General features: G+C 37.5%; 1 protein-coding gene across 1 annotated transcript; it reads left to right on the forward strand.

The window, feature by feature from the left end:
• Positions 1–11,650: 11,650 nt before the first annotated feature.
• Positions 11,651–15,829, forward strand: LOC101891759 (probable cytochrome P450 4d14; the record flags this gene model as incomplete). Its single annotated transcript, NM_001309038.1, is given in 5 exon segments — positions 11,651–11,885; positions 11,953–12,409; positions 14,821–15,386; positions 15,450–15,775; positions 15,778–15,829. Coding segments are annotated over 4 exon segments (1,512 nt in total), but the record flags the coding sequence as incomplete, so codon positions are not given.
• Positions 15,830–16,958: the final 1,129 nt, after the last annotated feature.

Consider the following 16,958-nt stretch of genomic DNA (forward strand, 5'->3'; position numbering starts at 1 on the left):
TTTATGTTTGGAAGAAAGAGAGATAATGCAATGACAGTTCAAGAAATTAAAAATAATCCTAAAAATTTGCCATAATAAAATCCGTTTAAATTTCTGTTAAAATATTATAAAATATCTAACGTATCAGTTTTATACGACGACGTGGACCTGCAAGGCAAATTTTGTCATAAGCCATTACAATATTCAAATCCGAAATTAGGGAAAAAACGGTGAATAATGTAGCCAAAATTATCAAAATACAGGATATCGGGAGGTATAGCTACATGGGGGCTATACGTAGGCATGAACCTGCACAGAGTATTTTCTGTCATAGGTATCCATTACGAACTTCAAATACCAAATTTGAAACAATTCCGGTAAATAGTGTCGCTAAAATCATAATATACCGGGTATCGGGAGGTACTATTATGGGAGCTATACCAAAACTTGGACATACATGTCACATTTTCAATACTAAAAGTCCTGCATTTTCAATACTAAATGTCCTGCAGACATAAAATACATTTGAGTAGAATTTTATCAATCTACTTCATTTCGTTCGGAAGCTTAAGTGATTTCCACATACGGACGGACATCGCTAAATCGACATAGAATTTTAAATACAGGGTGATATGAAACAAGTACAAAAATATTAAGATCGGCTGGGCCAAACTTTAAATACCCTCCACCTTAGGATAAAAGAAACATTAGAAGAAATGTGACAAAAACCATTAAAATGCCGAATATCGGGAGGTACCGTTATATGGGAGCTATACCAAAACGTGCACCTATACATACAATGTTTCGCCACACGAACTAGGACCCATTATGACCCACAAATACCAATTTTTAGAAAAATCAGTTAAAAAATGTGGGAAAAACCATCAAATTACCGAATATCGGCAGGTACCGTTATATGGGGCTATATCAAATCATGGACCCATGCATGCAATGATTCGCCACCGAAGCTGGAACCCATTTTGACCAACAAATACCAATTTTCAGACAGATCCGTGAAAAAATGCGGCAAAAATAATCAAATTACCGAATATTGGGAGGTACCGTTATATGGGGGCTATACCAAAACGTGAACCCATAGTTACAATATTTCGCCACACGAACTAGGACGCATTATGACCTACAAATACCAATTTTTAGACAAATCAGTGAAAAAATGTGGCAAAAATCAAATTACAGAATATCGGGAGGTACCGTTATATGGGAGCTATACCAAAACGTGGACCCATACATTCAATGTTTCTCCACCGGAGCTGGAAACCATTATGACCCACAAATACCAATTTTTAGACAAATCCGTGAAAAAATGTGGCAAAAAAAAAATAAAATACCGAATATCGGGAGGTACCTTTATATGGAGGCTATACCACAACGTGGACCTATACATGCAATGTTTTGCCACACGCTCAGGGACCTGTTATGTCCTACAAACACCAATTTCCAGACAAATCCGTGAAAAAATGTGGCATAAATCATCAAAATACCGAATATTAGGAGGTACCGTTATATGGGGACTATACCAGAACGTGGACCGATTTTCAATACCAACCATCCTAGACACAATGCAAATAGCTCTGCTAAATTTTGGCGCTCTACGTCAAATAATGTGGGCTGTATCGTGATTTCAACAGACAGACAGACGGACAGACAGACGGACATTGTTAAATCGACTTAGAATTTTATGCTGATTATGAATATATATACTTTATGGGGTCTAAGACGAATATTTAAGGATGTTACAAACGGAATGACAAAGTTAATATACCCTCCTTTCCAAGGTGGAGGGTATAAAAATTACAGCCAAATTCATACTGCTGTCATTTCTAAGCCACTCGTCCGACAACTACTAAAATTATTCCAGTGACAGATTATTATACTGTTTACAAGCGTACGAAAGCATTTTGGTGAGAATTTGCCCGAAAAAAACTTATTCGTGATGGAATTCAAGCGGGATAGTATGATTTCTTTATATTTGGCTGGAAAACCACAAGGCATCGTGGCTATCGTTAGAGCACTTCAGCATTTAAATGTGAATAAATCTTTTGTGTCTCGTGCCATCGCTCGTTACCGTGATACTGGTAGCTTAGCCCGAAGTCAAGAAAGTGGACAGAAGAAAACAGCAACATCAGCAAAAATGGTTCGAAAAGTAAAGAAGCGACTTGAACGAAACCCGCGTCGCAGTGGCCGAAAAATTAAATGCTTTCAAAAGTGATCACAAATAATAGCTAAAAACGCCGAAAACTCAATATTTAAGGAGTTAGGGCCATTTTAAAATATTCAAAAATTCATGCCTAGAAAAGAGACCACAAACAACAGCTAAAAACGCCGAAAACTCAATATTTAGGGAGTTATGTTCGTGAGCTGAACATATCGTATTCCAAATATCGGCAAATATTGAAAGCCATTGACATTCCACAAATGCAAGAATTTACACCGCAACAGAAAGAACATAGACTAAAAAGAGCTAAAAAGTTGCTTCGCTTGGCCGAAAGTGGTGATCTGCCGAATTTGGTTTTCTCCGATGGGAAAACATTCGTTGTCAAGCAGTTTGTAAACAAACAAAATGATCCTGTTTACTTGTCAAAGAGAGGTCAGCTGAAAATGTGCACCTTCGGTTGGCCACCAGAACTCAAGCGCCGGCCATAGTGATGGTGTGGGCCGCCATAACAGCCGAGGTCGCTCTCCGCTTGTATTAATCGACCGTGGCATTAGAATGAATGGCGAATAATATCGAGAAAATATCCTGGAGGGTGTATTAAAGCCTTGGGCACGCAAACATTTTGGCCGCAGACCTTGGACATTCCAAAAGGACTCAGCATCGTCGCACTCAACACGCGCCACCCAAGAATGGTTACAAAATTAGGTTCTTCTCTTCATTTCCAGCGCAAAATGGCCACCAAAATCTCTGGATGCCAATCCGTTGGACTATTGTGTCTGGGTTATTTTGGAAAGCAAGGATGGCACAAAAAATGTCAAAGTGTCGGGGGTTTGGGCCAAAATACCATAGATCAACATTCGAGCAGCATGTGACGGTTTCATTGGCCGTTTAAAGGCATTAAATCGTGCCAAAGCTGACCAATTCGAACAAATCGAAATTATTCTAGAATTTGATGCTATTTCCGACATTTTTCGCTTTCATTCAATAATAATTTAAATAATTTAAAAAAATAATTTAAAACCAGTAAGGAAAGCTCAAAAGTCGGGCAGGGCCGACTATATGATACCCTACACCACTATGCATATTTAGTAGAGCTCTCGTAAAAAGGTTTATACGGGGCATTTCAGAGCTCTATGAGATATTTGGTACAAAATCAAAATCTATCTAATTCTATCGTGCATTTTACGAACTATAGCTATCTCTGAACCGGGTTTCTCCAAATTTGACATATTAGCTTCTAGACCGAATTCGGTCTTATGTACGAAAATTCATGCCATTTGGGCTGATATTGGCCATTTGATGCACAATTAACACGAAATCGGATGAAGATATATATGGGAGCTATATCCAAATCTGAACCGATGTCGATAAAATTACAAACAGCTATTTCTGAGCTGTATCTTTTATCTGGTACCAAATATCATTCTTGTGGAGTGCATATTACGAATGTGAGAGGCTTAAACACCAAATCGGATAAAACATATATATGGGAGCTATAGCTGTTTCTGAACCGATTTTCTCCAAATTTTTTGTATTTGCTTTAAGGCTAATCTCGGTCACATGTACCAAAATTCGGGCCATTTGGACTTATATCGGCCATTTGGTGCACAATTTACCCGAAATCGGATGAAGATATGTATGGAAGCTATATCCAAATCTGAACCGATTTCGATAAAATTTAAAACAGCTCTTTCTGTGCTCCATCTAATACCTGGTACCAAATATCACGGTTGTGACGTGCATAGTAGGAATGTGAGGGACTTAAAGATCAAATCGAATGAAAGATATATATGGGAGCTATAGCTATATCTGAACCGATTTTCTCCAAATTTGATATGCTTGCTTCTAGGCCGAACTCGGTTGGGTGTGCCAAAATTCAGGTAATTTGGACTGATAGTGGACATTTGGTGCACATTTAACCCGAAATCGGATGAAGATATATATGGGAGCTATATCTAAATTTGGATAATAAATGCGACCTGCATTTTGTTCACAAGAATACATGGACAGACGAACGGACGGACAGACGGACTGACATGCATAAATCGACTCAGAAAGTGATTTTATGAAGGTTCTCAAAAGTAACTATGGGTCTATCTCGTTTCCTTCTCCATGTTACAAACAAATGCACAAAGACATAATACCCTTACCACTATGTGGTGTAGGGTATAAAAAAAATGTAAAAATTATGGCGTTTGACCTTGTTGCAGTTTTTTGATTTCACCCTGTATAATCTCCATATTCGTCTGGCTGAGGGTCTACAACACCTCGAAATATTGGTTTCCCACAGAGGAAAGTATATGTAGATCTTCCTATCTAGCGAAGTTGAGTCGATCTAGCTATGTATGTCCGTCTATCCGTCTGTCCATGTTAATTTGTAATCACTCTACAGGTCGCAATTATGGCCCGATCTTCACGAAATTTAGAATGGAGGTGGGGCTAGGATCAGAATAGAACCCTATTTCTTTTGGAGATGATCGCATTATATCTAGGGGTTGAAATGGACCAAAAACTGAAAAATTTCCTGATTTTTCAGTTGCTCTACAGGTCGCAATTATAGACCAATCAAAGCGGAAGTTAGCATGGGGCTAGAGCTTAGGGCTGGGCAGAAGCCTTCCAATTTTGATGGTCATCGGGTAATATTTAGTGGGTGAAATAGGCCACAACATTTGTGTTAAATAAAAGTCAACTTTTCCATTAAACCGCGAATATTTTTAATGCCGGCGAAATCACAAATATCGAACAGGTCAATTCTGACCGTAACGTAGATGCCGATAGTAAATATATCGGATATATATAGCGAAATATATAAAATTTATATAAACAAAGGAAGGGGATGTTAGCTAGAATTCTTATATCTCAAGAATGGCTGGACCGATTTTGACAAATTTTGTCAATTCAGAATGCCCTCTTGACATAAAAGTATAAAATCTAAAATCGCAGAAAAATGTGCCAATAATGATGCTAATATAGATTTTGTAGTATTTTGTGTCCTTTTTTAATTTTTTCATATTTTTTATCGCATGCGATTTTTTCAATTTGACTTTTAATATCTTGTAATATTTTTTGACCGAAATTTTTTATCCGAAATACACAAAAGCCGAACTTCTGGCTTTTTTATGCTGATTTCGTTGACGAATATAGCCAAATATCGTAGACAATCAAATCATATAGATGGGTCTAAATTTGGAGATACAGAGGGGCCTCTTCCTTTTGGAGATGATCGCAAAATATTTAGGGGTTCAAATGAACCAAAAAAAAAAAAATTCCTGATCACACAATTCAAGCCAATCGTCACGCCTGAGAAGAGAGTTAAGGACAAGGGAGGATTCTAGCATTTTGGATGGAAAATGGACCACAACAACCAACAGTATGACGGAGTGCTTAAATATTGGGCGAATTTCTCTGGTCAATGTCTCGTGACATAATTTCAAAAGCGAAATCTTCCAAAATCGATCTGGATATAAGGGAGCTTCTAACATATTTTAGTGTTGTAGGGTATCACATGGTCGGCCCCGCACGACTATAGCCTTTGCTTACTTGTTTCAATTTGACTTTTAGTATTTTGTAATATTTTTTCACCTTACAACATAGGTTGGTGATATTATATAAATATTGAAAATATCGTCCGATCCTCACGCAAACTTTCACAAATAGGTTGGACTCAGAAGGGCTAGGCCTATTGTTTTCAAAGATGTCCGCAATATATTTTAGGGAGTTGAAATGGACCAACAAAATTTTGTCCTGATTTTGCAGCCGTTATAAAGGTCACAAATTGAAACCAGAGGACACGGAATCTCGGATAAAGTTAGAGTTTAGGACATCGGGTACAATGGACCACTAATTTTGTGTAAAAAAATACCAGCATTATTTACAGGCGATATCCGAAACACACAATAGGCGAACTTCTGGCTTTTTTATGCTGATTTTGTTGACGAATTCAGCCAAATATCGTAGACAAGCAAATCATATAGATGGGTCTAAATTTGGAGATACAGAGTGGCCTCTTCCTTTTGGAGATGATCGCAAATTATTCAAATGAATGGTTCAAATGAACCAAAAAAAGAAAAAAAATTCCTGATCACACAATTGAAGCCAATCGACACGTCTGAAAAGATAATTAAGCACAGTGAAGAATTCTAGCATTTTGGATGACCATTGGATTATATTTAGCCGTAAAATGGACCACATAAACTAACAGCACGACGGAGTGCATAAATATTGGGAAAATGTCCTTGGTCAAAATGCTAAGGGTAATATCTGGGCAGTGCTCCGTGATATAATTTCAAAAGCGAAATCTTCCAAAATGGATTTGGACATGAGGGGGCTTTTCACATATTGTAGTGTTGTAGGGTATCACATAGTCGGCCCTGCACGACTATAGCCTTTGCTTACTTGTTTTAATCTAAAAACGTAAATTTTTGAAAAATATTTTTCAAGGAACTATCAGTGTCTTATAATATTTTAAAAATTATTTTTCGGACACATATTTTTAATATATTTCTGAAAACCCTTTAAAAAATTGCCAGCAACATTTTTGTTCTCTTTAGAATATATTCTTCTGTGACAAAGCATTCTCTTTGGCTGATGGTAAGAATCTAATTTTTCAATTGCTTAATAAATTCTTATAGTTTACTTTTAGGCTTCTAATTATACGCCACTGAATTTATAGCTTAGTCAGCATGAAGTGTCTTGATTAGTTGATTGCGTTTTCTGTCTGGGCGATTCCGAGATAAGCATAGACAATGGTCGAGGCTGATAAAAATAAAACAGTTAATTTTTTCTAACAAACTACGTAATATGTATTCTTGACAGTGGGAAATGCTAGTTTGAATTGACATGGATCGAAATGTGTATACCCTCCTCGAGGGAGAAATTAACAAGTAAAAAAGCTGTAAAAAGCTGTTGAATACCCTCCACCATTTGGAACGAATTTGGCAATTCTCAAAAATAATAAAATCCGTAAAAAATTCTGTTAAAATCGGGATGTACCGTTTTATAGGGGCTATACGAAGACGTTGACCTGCACAGACAATTTTCTGGCTTAGGCTGTAGCATCCACTACGAACCAAATTTGAAACAATTCCGGTGAATAATGTAGCTAAAATCATCAAAAAAACCGAATATCGGGGGGTACCGTTATATGGGGGCTATACGAAGACGTGAACCTGCACAGACAATTTCCCGGTATAGGTTGTAGTATCCATTACGAACTTCAAATACCAAATTTGACACAATTCCGGTGAATATTGTCGCTAAAATCATCAAAATACCGAATATCGGAGGGTACCATTTATGGGGGCTATACGAAGACGTAGACCTGCACAGACAATTTTCTGTTATAGGCTGTAGTATCCATTAAGAACTTCAAATATCAAATTTGAAACAATTCCGGTGAATATTGTCGCAAAAATCATCAAAATACCGAATTTCGGGAGGTACCGTTATATGGGGGCTATACCAAGACGTGGACATACTGGACCCACGTTCAATACCAAAAGTCCTGCAGACATAATATATATTTGAGTAAAATTTTATCAATCTACTTCAATTCGTTCGGAAGCTAAAGTGATTTCCACAGACGGACATCGCTAAATCGACATAGAATTTTATGCTGATCAAGAATATATGTACTTTGTGGGGTCTAAAATGTATATTTCGAGGTATTACAAACTAAATGACAAACTTAATATACCCTCCATGCTATGGTGGAGGGTATAAAAATTGGACTAAATACTAAAATATGGACGTCTTACCTTTTAGAGGTCTTCAATAACTTAAGGATAGGCAAGAGACCAATTAACAAAACTTTCATAAAAAGCAGACTTTTATATGGTCGTCTATAGACAGATACCTTACAGAGGACTTCCATAGACATATGCCATTAAGGAGGGCCTTTGGCAGGTCTTCTGTGGATAAATGTCAATTTTGGAACTTATCGATGAATTTAATCCCTTATGGAGGTTTTTTATTTATTGAATCCCTTCAAGTGGTCTTCCATGGACAGAGGCCACCGAAAAGATCTTTTACGAATGAAAACCCATTGGAGAGGTCGCCATAGCCTTCCATCGATAGAAGTCCTTGTAGAGGGCTAATAATATATGCCCTTTGTTGGGTCTTCTTCTTTGGATGGAAGCCTTTTCGGTGGTGATTTCATATGAATACAAATAGGAATCCTTTAGAAGGATATCTCTTCTAAAACAAAGATAAACACTTTAAGAGGACTTCCCACAAAGTTTTTCAATCGCTTAGCTACCTTTAATTAATAGAAGAAGACTCTTTTGTATAGCTTGACCCTATATGGGTGAAAAAACTTGAGGATTTCTCCGATGAATAGGGGTCCTTTAGAAAGTGTTCCATGGGTAAAAATCCTTTAGAATATTTTCTGTGGATAAAGGCCTTTTTTGATAGTTTTCTTTTACAGAAACCCTTCTAAAGGTCTTCTATGGATTGAGGTTACATCTGAGGATTTCTACGAATGGAAGAACTTTAGGTTGTTATTCATGGACAGAATCATTTTTGTCGTTCTTCATTCAGTTTAAATGTATTAGTCGGTTTTACCGACAGATTTATACCCTCAGCAATGTGCGATTGTTTAAATATATTTTGATTTTTTTCATGATTATTCAAATTTTTGACCCTGTATAGGATAGGTTCCGAAGGAATGTGCTAATAATAAAAATATTGAGATGTGCCAAGTCTGAGTGGAATCGAATGTTTATTTGGCGTTTTATGGATTTCATAGATATTCAAAATTTGACCATTTGTAGAGAAGGTACTAGAAGGAGTATTTCATCTTCACAGCAGATCTTATGTTAGTAGAAATAATGCGAATAATGAATATAAAGAGAACCGGATGTTTTATTCGGATTTTATGCTAGTTTTGGTTATTGATAACCTTGACCCTTTTGTGTGTGGGAGGTTCGATCTCTAGCATCATTATAACAGATGTTGTGTTGATGGTAGTATTGAGATATATCACGTCTGAATGGAAACGGATTGTAATTTCGCCTTTGATGAGTTTCATGGATATTCAAAATGTTGTACCTTTGTGTGGGTGGTACCAGAAGGAATGGTCTGATCTCTACCATCTTTATAACACATCTTGTGTTGATGGAAAAATTGAGTCTGAATGGAATCGGATGTTAATTTCGGGGTTTATGACCTTCATTTGATCCTTTGTGGGGGTGGGGTACCAGAAGGAGTAGTCCTTTTAATCTGTTCTTAATACTAGACCTTGTGCTAGTGCAAATATTGAAATGTGCGAAATTTAATGATAATCGGACTCTTAGTTTAAATTTTATAAAAGTTATAATTATTCAAATTTTTGACCCTTTGTGGCGGAGGTACCAGAAGGAGTAGTCCGATATATATACGATCTTCACACCACATAACTATAAGTATTGGGATGTATGAAATTTGAAAAGAATCGGATGTTAATTTTGCGTTTTACGAGCTTCATGAATGTTCAAAATTTTGACCCTTTGTGGGGGAGGTACAAGAAGGAGTGTATTGATTTTTTCCATCTTTACACCTTGGATTAATAAAAATATTCTGATGTGTGTAATTTGGGTGCAATCGGATTCTTATATCACATTTTATAATAATTATAATTATTCAAAATATTGACCCTTTGTGGGGGAGGTACTCCATGGAGTAAACCTGGTGAAAATATTAAATTAAATATTAAAATCTGGCTATCCTTTCTCTTTTTGTGCGGTGTTATATTTTTATACCCTCCACCATACTATGGAGGGTATATTAACTTTGTCATTCCGTTTGTAACTCCTCGAAATACTCATATTAGACCCAACAAAGTATATACCTTCTTGATCAGTCGATTCTAAGTCGATTTAGCGATGTCCGTCTGTCTGTCTGTCTGTCTGTCTGTTGTAATCACGCTATCTTTCGAATGAATTGAGATAGGTGGCTAAAATTTTGCACACATGTTTATTTTTCCAGTAGGCAGGTTATGTTCGTAAATGGGCCATGTAGGTCCACGTTTTCATATAGCCCCCATACAACGGTACCTCCCTATATTCGGTATTTTGATGATTTTAGCGACATTATTCACGGGAATTGTTTCAAATTTGGTATTTGAAGTTCAAAATGGATACTACACCCTAAGACAGAAAATTGTCCGTGCAGGTTCACGTCTTAATATAGCCCCCAAATAACGGTACTTCCCTATATTCGGTATTTTGATGATTTTAGCGACATTATACACCGGAATTGTTTTAAAATTGGTATTTGAAGTTCGTTATGGGAACTACAGTCTGTGACAGAAAATTTTCGGTGCGGGTCCAGGTCTTCGTATAGGCCCCATATATCAGTACCTCCCTATATTCGGTATTTTGACGATTTTAGGTACAATACCCACCGAAATTGTTTGAGATGTGGTATTTGAAGTCCGTAATAGATGCTACAGCCTGTGACAGAAAATTGTCTATGCTGGTCCAGGTCTTCGCACAGCTCCAATTTAACGGCACCTCCTTATGTACGATATTTTGATGATTTTAGCTACATTATTCACCGTTTATTTCAAGTTTCGAATTTGAATATGGTAATGGCTTATGACAAACAATGCCTACAGTCCACGTCGTATAGACCCCAAAATAACGGTTATATTCGGTATTTTTAAAATTTTAACAGAATTTTTTAAGGATTTTATTTTTTGAAATTTTCCAAATTCGTTGCAAATGGTGGAGGGTATTAAAAGTTCGGCCCGGCCGAACTTACTGCTTTTTAACTTGTTTTTTTTTTTATTTTGAAAATTTGATCTTTTGTGGGGGGGAAATACCAGAAGAGTGGACCGATTTTGCCCATCTCCGATCTCAGTCTAAATTTGATAATAATATTACGATGCACCAAGTTTGGATCAAATCGGATACTCTCTTCGAGAATTATAGAGCGTACCATACCGACAGACAGACAGACAGACAGATGAACCTCCGTCCATGGACATGGCTAGATCGGCTACAAATGTCCTCAAACAGATTTGGTCCAAAGAGACCTAGGATCTACAACATTTATTTGGATGAGGCCGTATTAAATAAAATATATACTCTCTAGCTATATGGCTGAGGATATAGAAACCCCTTTGAGAGGTCCTCATCTTTAGGATTTGGGGTATTACTACGGGTCTGAAGATTTCTTCAATTTCACATGACATTGCAGAACGAGGAAAAACTGTGTGGAAATGAAGCAAAACGTGCATGACGCCCCCAATCGAATCTGCCTCCGAAAAGTTGCAAGTCATAGGTTGATATAAACAATGATTTGCGATTTCAAAACGAATTCCCTTAACTTGTAGCACATTCAATGAAATGTTTAATAGGCACCTTATCTCTGCGATACCTTCGAAAACTATATTTAAGCTAGGCGAATCAAAGGTTATTGTAGGCCGTTAGACAGCAGTTGTGGCAAGATAAGACTAACACCGGAAATTTATAGTCTAAATGCGCGAGACATGCTAACTGACGAATTTAGTTGTCGCGATCCACTCGAGGCGGTAACAAATAAGTGATATTGGAAGAAGAAAAAAAAAAATAGATATTTTTGTAAATTATGTTATTTGAATTCCTGGTGGGTCTCTTGACCCTTCTGCTCGTTGTCGACACGCTGTACAAGAGACGGCGTCATGTTATGATTGCAAAGGCTGGGATACGGGGACCCACACCGCTGCCGCTATTTGGAAACATGTTGCATTTTGTGGGCAATACAACGGCCAGTAAGAAATGTCCAACAAAAAAAAAAAAAGTGAAAAGTTCTCAATCCCTTAATATCCCATGATTTAGATGCCTATGACCTTTTCGACAAATTGACGGCCAAATATGGCAAAGTGGTGCGCATGTGGATGGGTAATCATTGTGTGTTGTTTGTGCGCGATGCCAAATTCTTCGAGGACATCTTCAAAAGTCAACAGCTGATCACCAAAAATAATCTCTATGATTTGCTAAGTGGTTGGCTGGGCCAGGGTCTGTTGTTGAGCACCGGACCAAAATGGTTTTCGCGACGTAAGATAATCACTCCAACCTTTCATTTTAAAATTCTGGAAGAATTTGTGGAGATCTTCGATCAGCAGAGTCATATAATGGTCAAGAGTTTATTAGAGAAGGCCGATGGCAAAACTGTCGTGCATATGTTTCCCAAAGTTTGTCTCATGGCCTTGGATATTATAACGGAGACGGCAATGGGCGTGAAAGTCCATGCCCAGGAACATCCAGAATTTCCCTATGCCAAGGCAGTGACGGAGTAAGTTTTTTTTTTTTGAAAAAAAATCAAGTTAAAAAGTAGTAAGTTCGGCTGGGCCGAACTTTTAATACCCTCCACAATTTACAACGAATTTGGAAATTTTCAAAAAATAAAATCCTTAAAAAATTCTGCTAAAATTTTAAAAATACCGAATATAACCGTTATTTTGGGGTCTATACGACGTGGACATACATAGTCATTGTTTGTCATAAGCCATTACCATATTCAAATTCCAAACTTGAAATAAACGGTGAATAATATAGCTAAAATCATCAAAATATCGTATATAAGAGGGTGCCGTTAAATTGGAGCTGTGCGAAGACCTGGACCAGCATAGACAATTTTCTGTCACAGACTGTAGTTCCCATAACGAACTTCAAATACCAATTTTGAAACAATTCCGGTGAATAATGTCGCTAAAATCCTCAAAATACCGAGTATCGGGAGGTACCGTTATATGGGGGCTATACGACGACGTGGACCTGCACAGACAATTTTCTGTATTAGGCAGTAGTATCCATTACGAACTTCAAATACCAAATTTGAAACAATTCCGGTGAATAATGTCGCTAAAATCATCAAAATACCGAATATAGGGTGGTACCGTTATATGGGGGCTATATGAAAACGTAGACCTACATGGCCCATTTACGAACATAACCTGCCTACTGGAAAAATAAACATGTGTGCAAAATTTTAGCCATCTATCTCAATTCATTCGAAAGATAACGTGATTACAACAGACAGATGGACAGACGGACAGACAGACAGACGGACAGGCAGACGGACATCGCTAAATCGACTTAGAATTTTACGCTAATCAAGAATATACATACTTTGTTGGGTCTGACATGAGTATTTCGAGGAGTTACAAACGGAATGACAAAGTTAATATACCCTCTATAGTATGGTGGAGGGTATAAAAAATGGATTAAACGACGGTTATGTTATGAGAACCCTATGTAATCATTATGTAATGCTCAAAGTTTTGCATGCCGTGAAGTGAAAAACCACATTTCATTTGGAAAAGTTCATATTTTGACTGGGACTGTTTGTTTTTTATACCCTCAGCCATATGGCTACAGAAGGTACAAATCATTTGATATGGCCAAAACTTGCCTTATCGAAAAAATGGTTTTAGTCCCTAGGTTCCATTGGATCAAATCCATTTTAGGAAATTTGGAGTCGATATAGAGGTGTCTGTCTGTCCGTCCGTCTGTCTGCTGGCTGGTGTGCACGATAACTTTCGAAAGGAGAATCCGATTTGGTCAAAACTTGGTACATCGTAATATTTTTGCCAAACTTAGATCGAGTTCGGAGTTGGGCAATATCTGTCCACTCCTTCTGGTACCTCCCCCACAAAAGGTCAATGTTTTCATAGAAAATAATTTACCTCATATCTCAATCCCAAAATTTTTGTCAGTGCTAACTCAGGTGCTAAAATGGACAATATCAGCCAAGTATATCAAGTAACTCCCCAACAGACGGTCAAAATTTGGACAAATTATAAATCTATTAAAATCTGAAACAGGAGTCCCATTGTTTCCAGTTTCGCACGTACCAATTTTTTTTTTTATTTTTTTTATTTTATAATTACAAGATCTGGTGGTAATATAGGATATATCGGTCCACTTCTTCTGGTAAACTCCCCCCCCCCCCCAACCGATCAACATTTGGAATATCCATGCTACTCGTTAAAGGCGAAATTAGCATCCGATTATTTTCAAACATGGCACATATCAATATTTCTACTAAAACAAAATCTGCTGTGAAGATGGGATATATCGGCCCACTCCTTGTGGCACCTCCCCCACAAAGGCTCAGAATTTGGAATAGCCATGAAGCTTGTAAAACGCGAAATAAGCATTTGATTCTCTTCAAATTTCTAACATGTCAATATTTCGACTAACACAAGATCTACTGTGAAGATGGAATATATCGGCACCACTACACCTGGTACCTCCCCCACAATGGGTCAAAATTTTTTATAACCATTAAGCTCATAAAACGTGAAATTAACATCCGACTCCATTCAGACTTGGTAAATTTCAATATTTCCATCAACACAAGATTTGTCTTAAAGATGAACCGATATATGGGGCCTATACGAAGATGTGGACCGCCATGCCTGCCTGCTGACAAATAACGCACGTGTGCAAAATTTTAGCCTTCTATCTCAACTAGTTCGAAAGATAGCGTGATTACAACAGACAGATGGTCATCGTTAAATCGACTTAGAATTTTACACTGATCCAGAACATATATACTGGGGTCTATCATGGGTATTTCGAGGAGTTACAAACGGAATAAAAAGGGGTAATATACCCTCCATAGAATGGTAGCGGTACCATCTCCATATATAAAACGTTTTTTTATTACATATGCCTAACTATTTTTATTCCCACTTTTAGTACCTCCAACATTATGTCGGATCGTTTTGTGAAACCTTTCGATCGTTTCGATGGCTATTTCCGGATGTTCCACAATCAAAAATATCACCAGCTGCAAAATAATATCAAAATTATGCACGACTTTACGGATAAGGTCATCAACGAACGACGTGAGGCCTTGCAAAAGTCCATTGACAGTGGAACCTATCAGGCTGGCAGTAGCGTGGATGAAATGGGCATTAAGAAGCGAATGGCTTTCCTTGATGTGCTGTTGCAATCGACGGTGGGTGGAAAACCCTTGACGAATAAGGATATTCGTGAAGAGGTGGATACTTTTATGTTCGAAGGACATGACACCACGACAAGTGGCATTTGCTTTACTCTCTATCTGCTGTCGCGGCATCCTGGCGTACAGCAAAAGGTACTCGAGGAGATTCACAGCGTTATTGGTGAGGATAGAAATAAACCGGTGACCATGAAAGATTTGCAGGAGCTTAAATATTTGGATTGTGTTATCAAGGAAAGTCAGCGTTTGTATCCATCGGTGCCAACGATTGGACGTGTTACCGAACAGGATGTTGTTATAAGTAGGTATCTCTAGGCATTTTTTTCTATAAAAATTATATTAAATATGTTTTGATACATTTCAGATGGTGTCACCATACCGGCCAACACCAACATCACCCTGCTCATGTACGCCGCCATGAAGGATCCCGATTATTTCCCCAAGCCAGAAGAATTTTTACCCGAACGTTTCATGAACACCGAGGATAAAATAAATCCCTTTGCCTATGTCCCGTTCAGTGCTGGACCCCGTAACTGCATAGGACAGAAATTTGCCATGGCTGAAATGAAAAGTACCGTCAGTAAAATGGTACGCCATTTTGAGTTGCTCCCCCTGGGTGAGGAGGTGAAACCTGTCATGAATATGGTATCACGTTCCGAGACTGATGCCCAATTGGGTTTGAGAGTTCGCAATTAATTGATTTTTTTTGTTATAGTTTGTTTTGTTAAGAAAATAAAATAGGATTTTTGTTATCAAAGATGAATGCTATACATGTGTACAGGGTGAGATAAAAAAACTACAACCAAGCCATAATTTTTACATTTTTTTTTTAAATTTTATTAAATGAAAGCAAAAAATGTCGGAAATAGCATCAAATTTTAGAATAAGTTTAGATTTTTTCGAATCTAATATGGCCTTCAAACGGCCAATCAAATCGTCACACGCTGTCTGAATGTTGCTCTGCGGTATTTTGGCCCATTCCAGGCCAAGCGCTTGCTGGAGGTGATCGACACTTTGGAATTTTTTAGTACCAACCTTGCTTTCCAAAATACTCCAGACACAATAGTCCAACGGATTGATATCCGGAGATTTTGAAGAGATTTGGAAATGAATCCCATATTCACATCAGATCTTGTGTTGATAGAAATATTAGGGTGTGCCAAGTTTGAAGTTTTGTTGACTCAGAAGCTAACTTTGCATTTTATGATGGTGATAAGTATTCAAAATTCTGATCAAAGATTTTTTTTTTCGAAATTTTGACCCTTTGTTGGGGGGAGGGGTTGGTGGTACCAGATGTATCCGATCTCTCTCATCTTCATACAACATTTTGGGTTAGTATAAGTATTAGATTATGTGAAGTTTAGAATGAATCCGATGCTCGTTTCGCATTTAATAAGAATTTTGGTTATTCAAAATTTTAACCCGTTGTATGGGAGGTACCGGATGGCGGGGACCCACATATCTCATATTCACACCACATCTTGGTTCAGCTTAAATAATTAAATTGTGTCGAATTTAGAATGAATCCGATGCTTACTTCGCATTTTATGAGAGATAGAATTACTTAAAATGTTGGCCCGTTGTGCTGGAGGTGCCGGATGTAGTGGACCGATTTATCCCATCTTCACACTAAACTTTTTGTTAATAAAAATATTAGGATGTGTGAAATTTGAAGAGAATCGGTTGCTTATTTCGTAATTTATAAGAGTTATTATTATTATTAAAAATTCCGACCCTTTGTAGTGAAGGTACTTGATGGAGTGGGCCGACATTGTCCTTTCTTGCATCTGGCATAGCACTGGTACGAATATTGGAACTTCCAACTTTTAACACAAGTGAATGATACTTTCGTGTTTTATGCGGTAAATTATTT

The sequence above is a fragment of the Musca domestica genome, unplaced genomic scaffold (genome assembly GCF_030504385.1).
Source record: "Musca domestica strain aabys unplaced genomic scaffold, Musca_domestica.polishedcontigs.V.1.1 35, whole genome shotgun sequence".
NCBI classification, from domain to species: Eukaryota; Metazoa; Arthropoda; class Insecta; order Diptera; family Muscidae; genus Musca; species Musca domestica.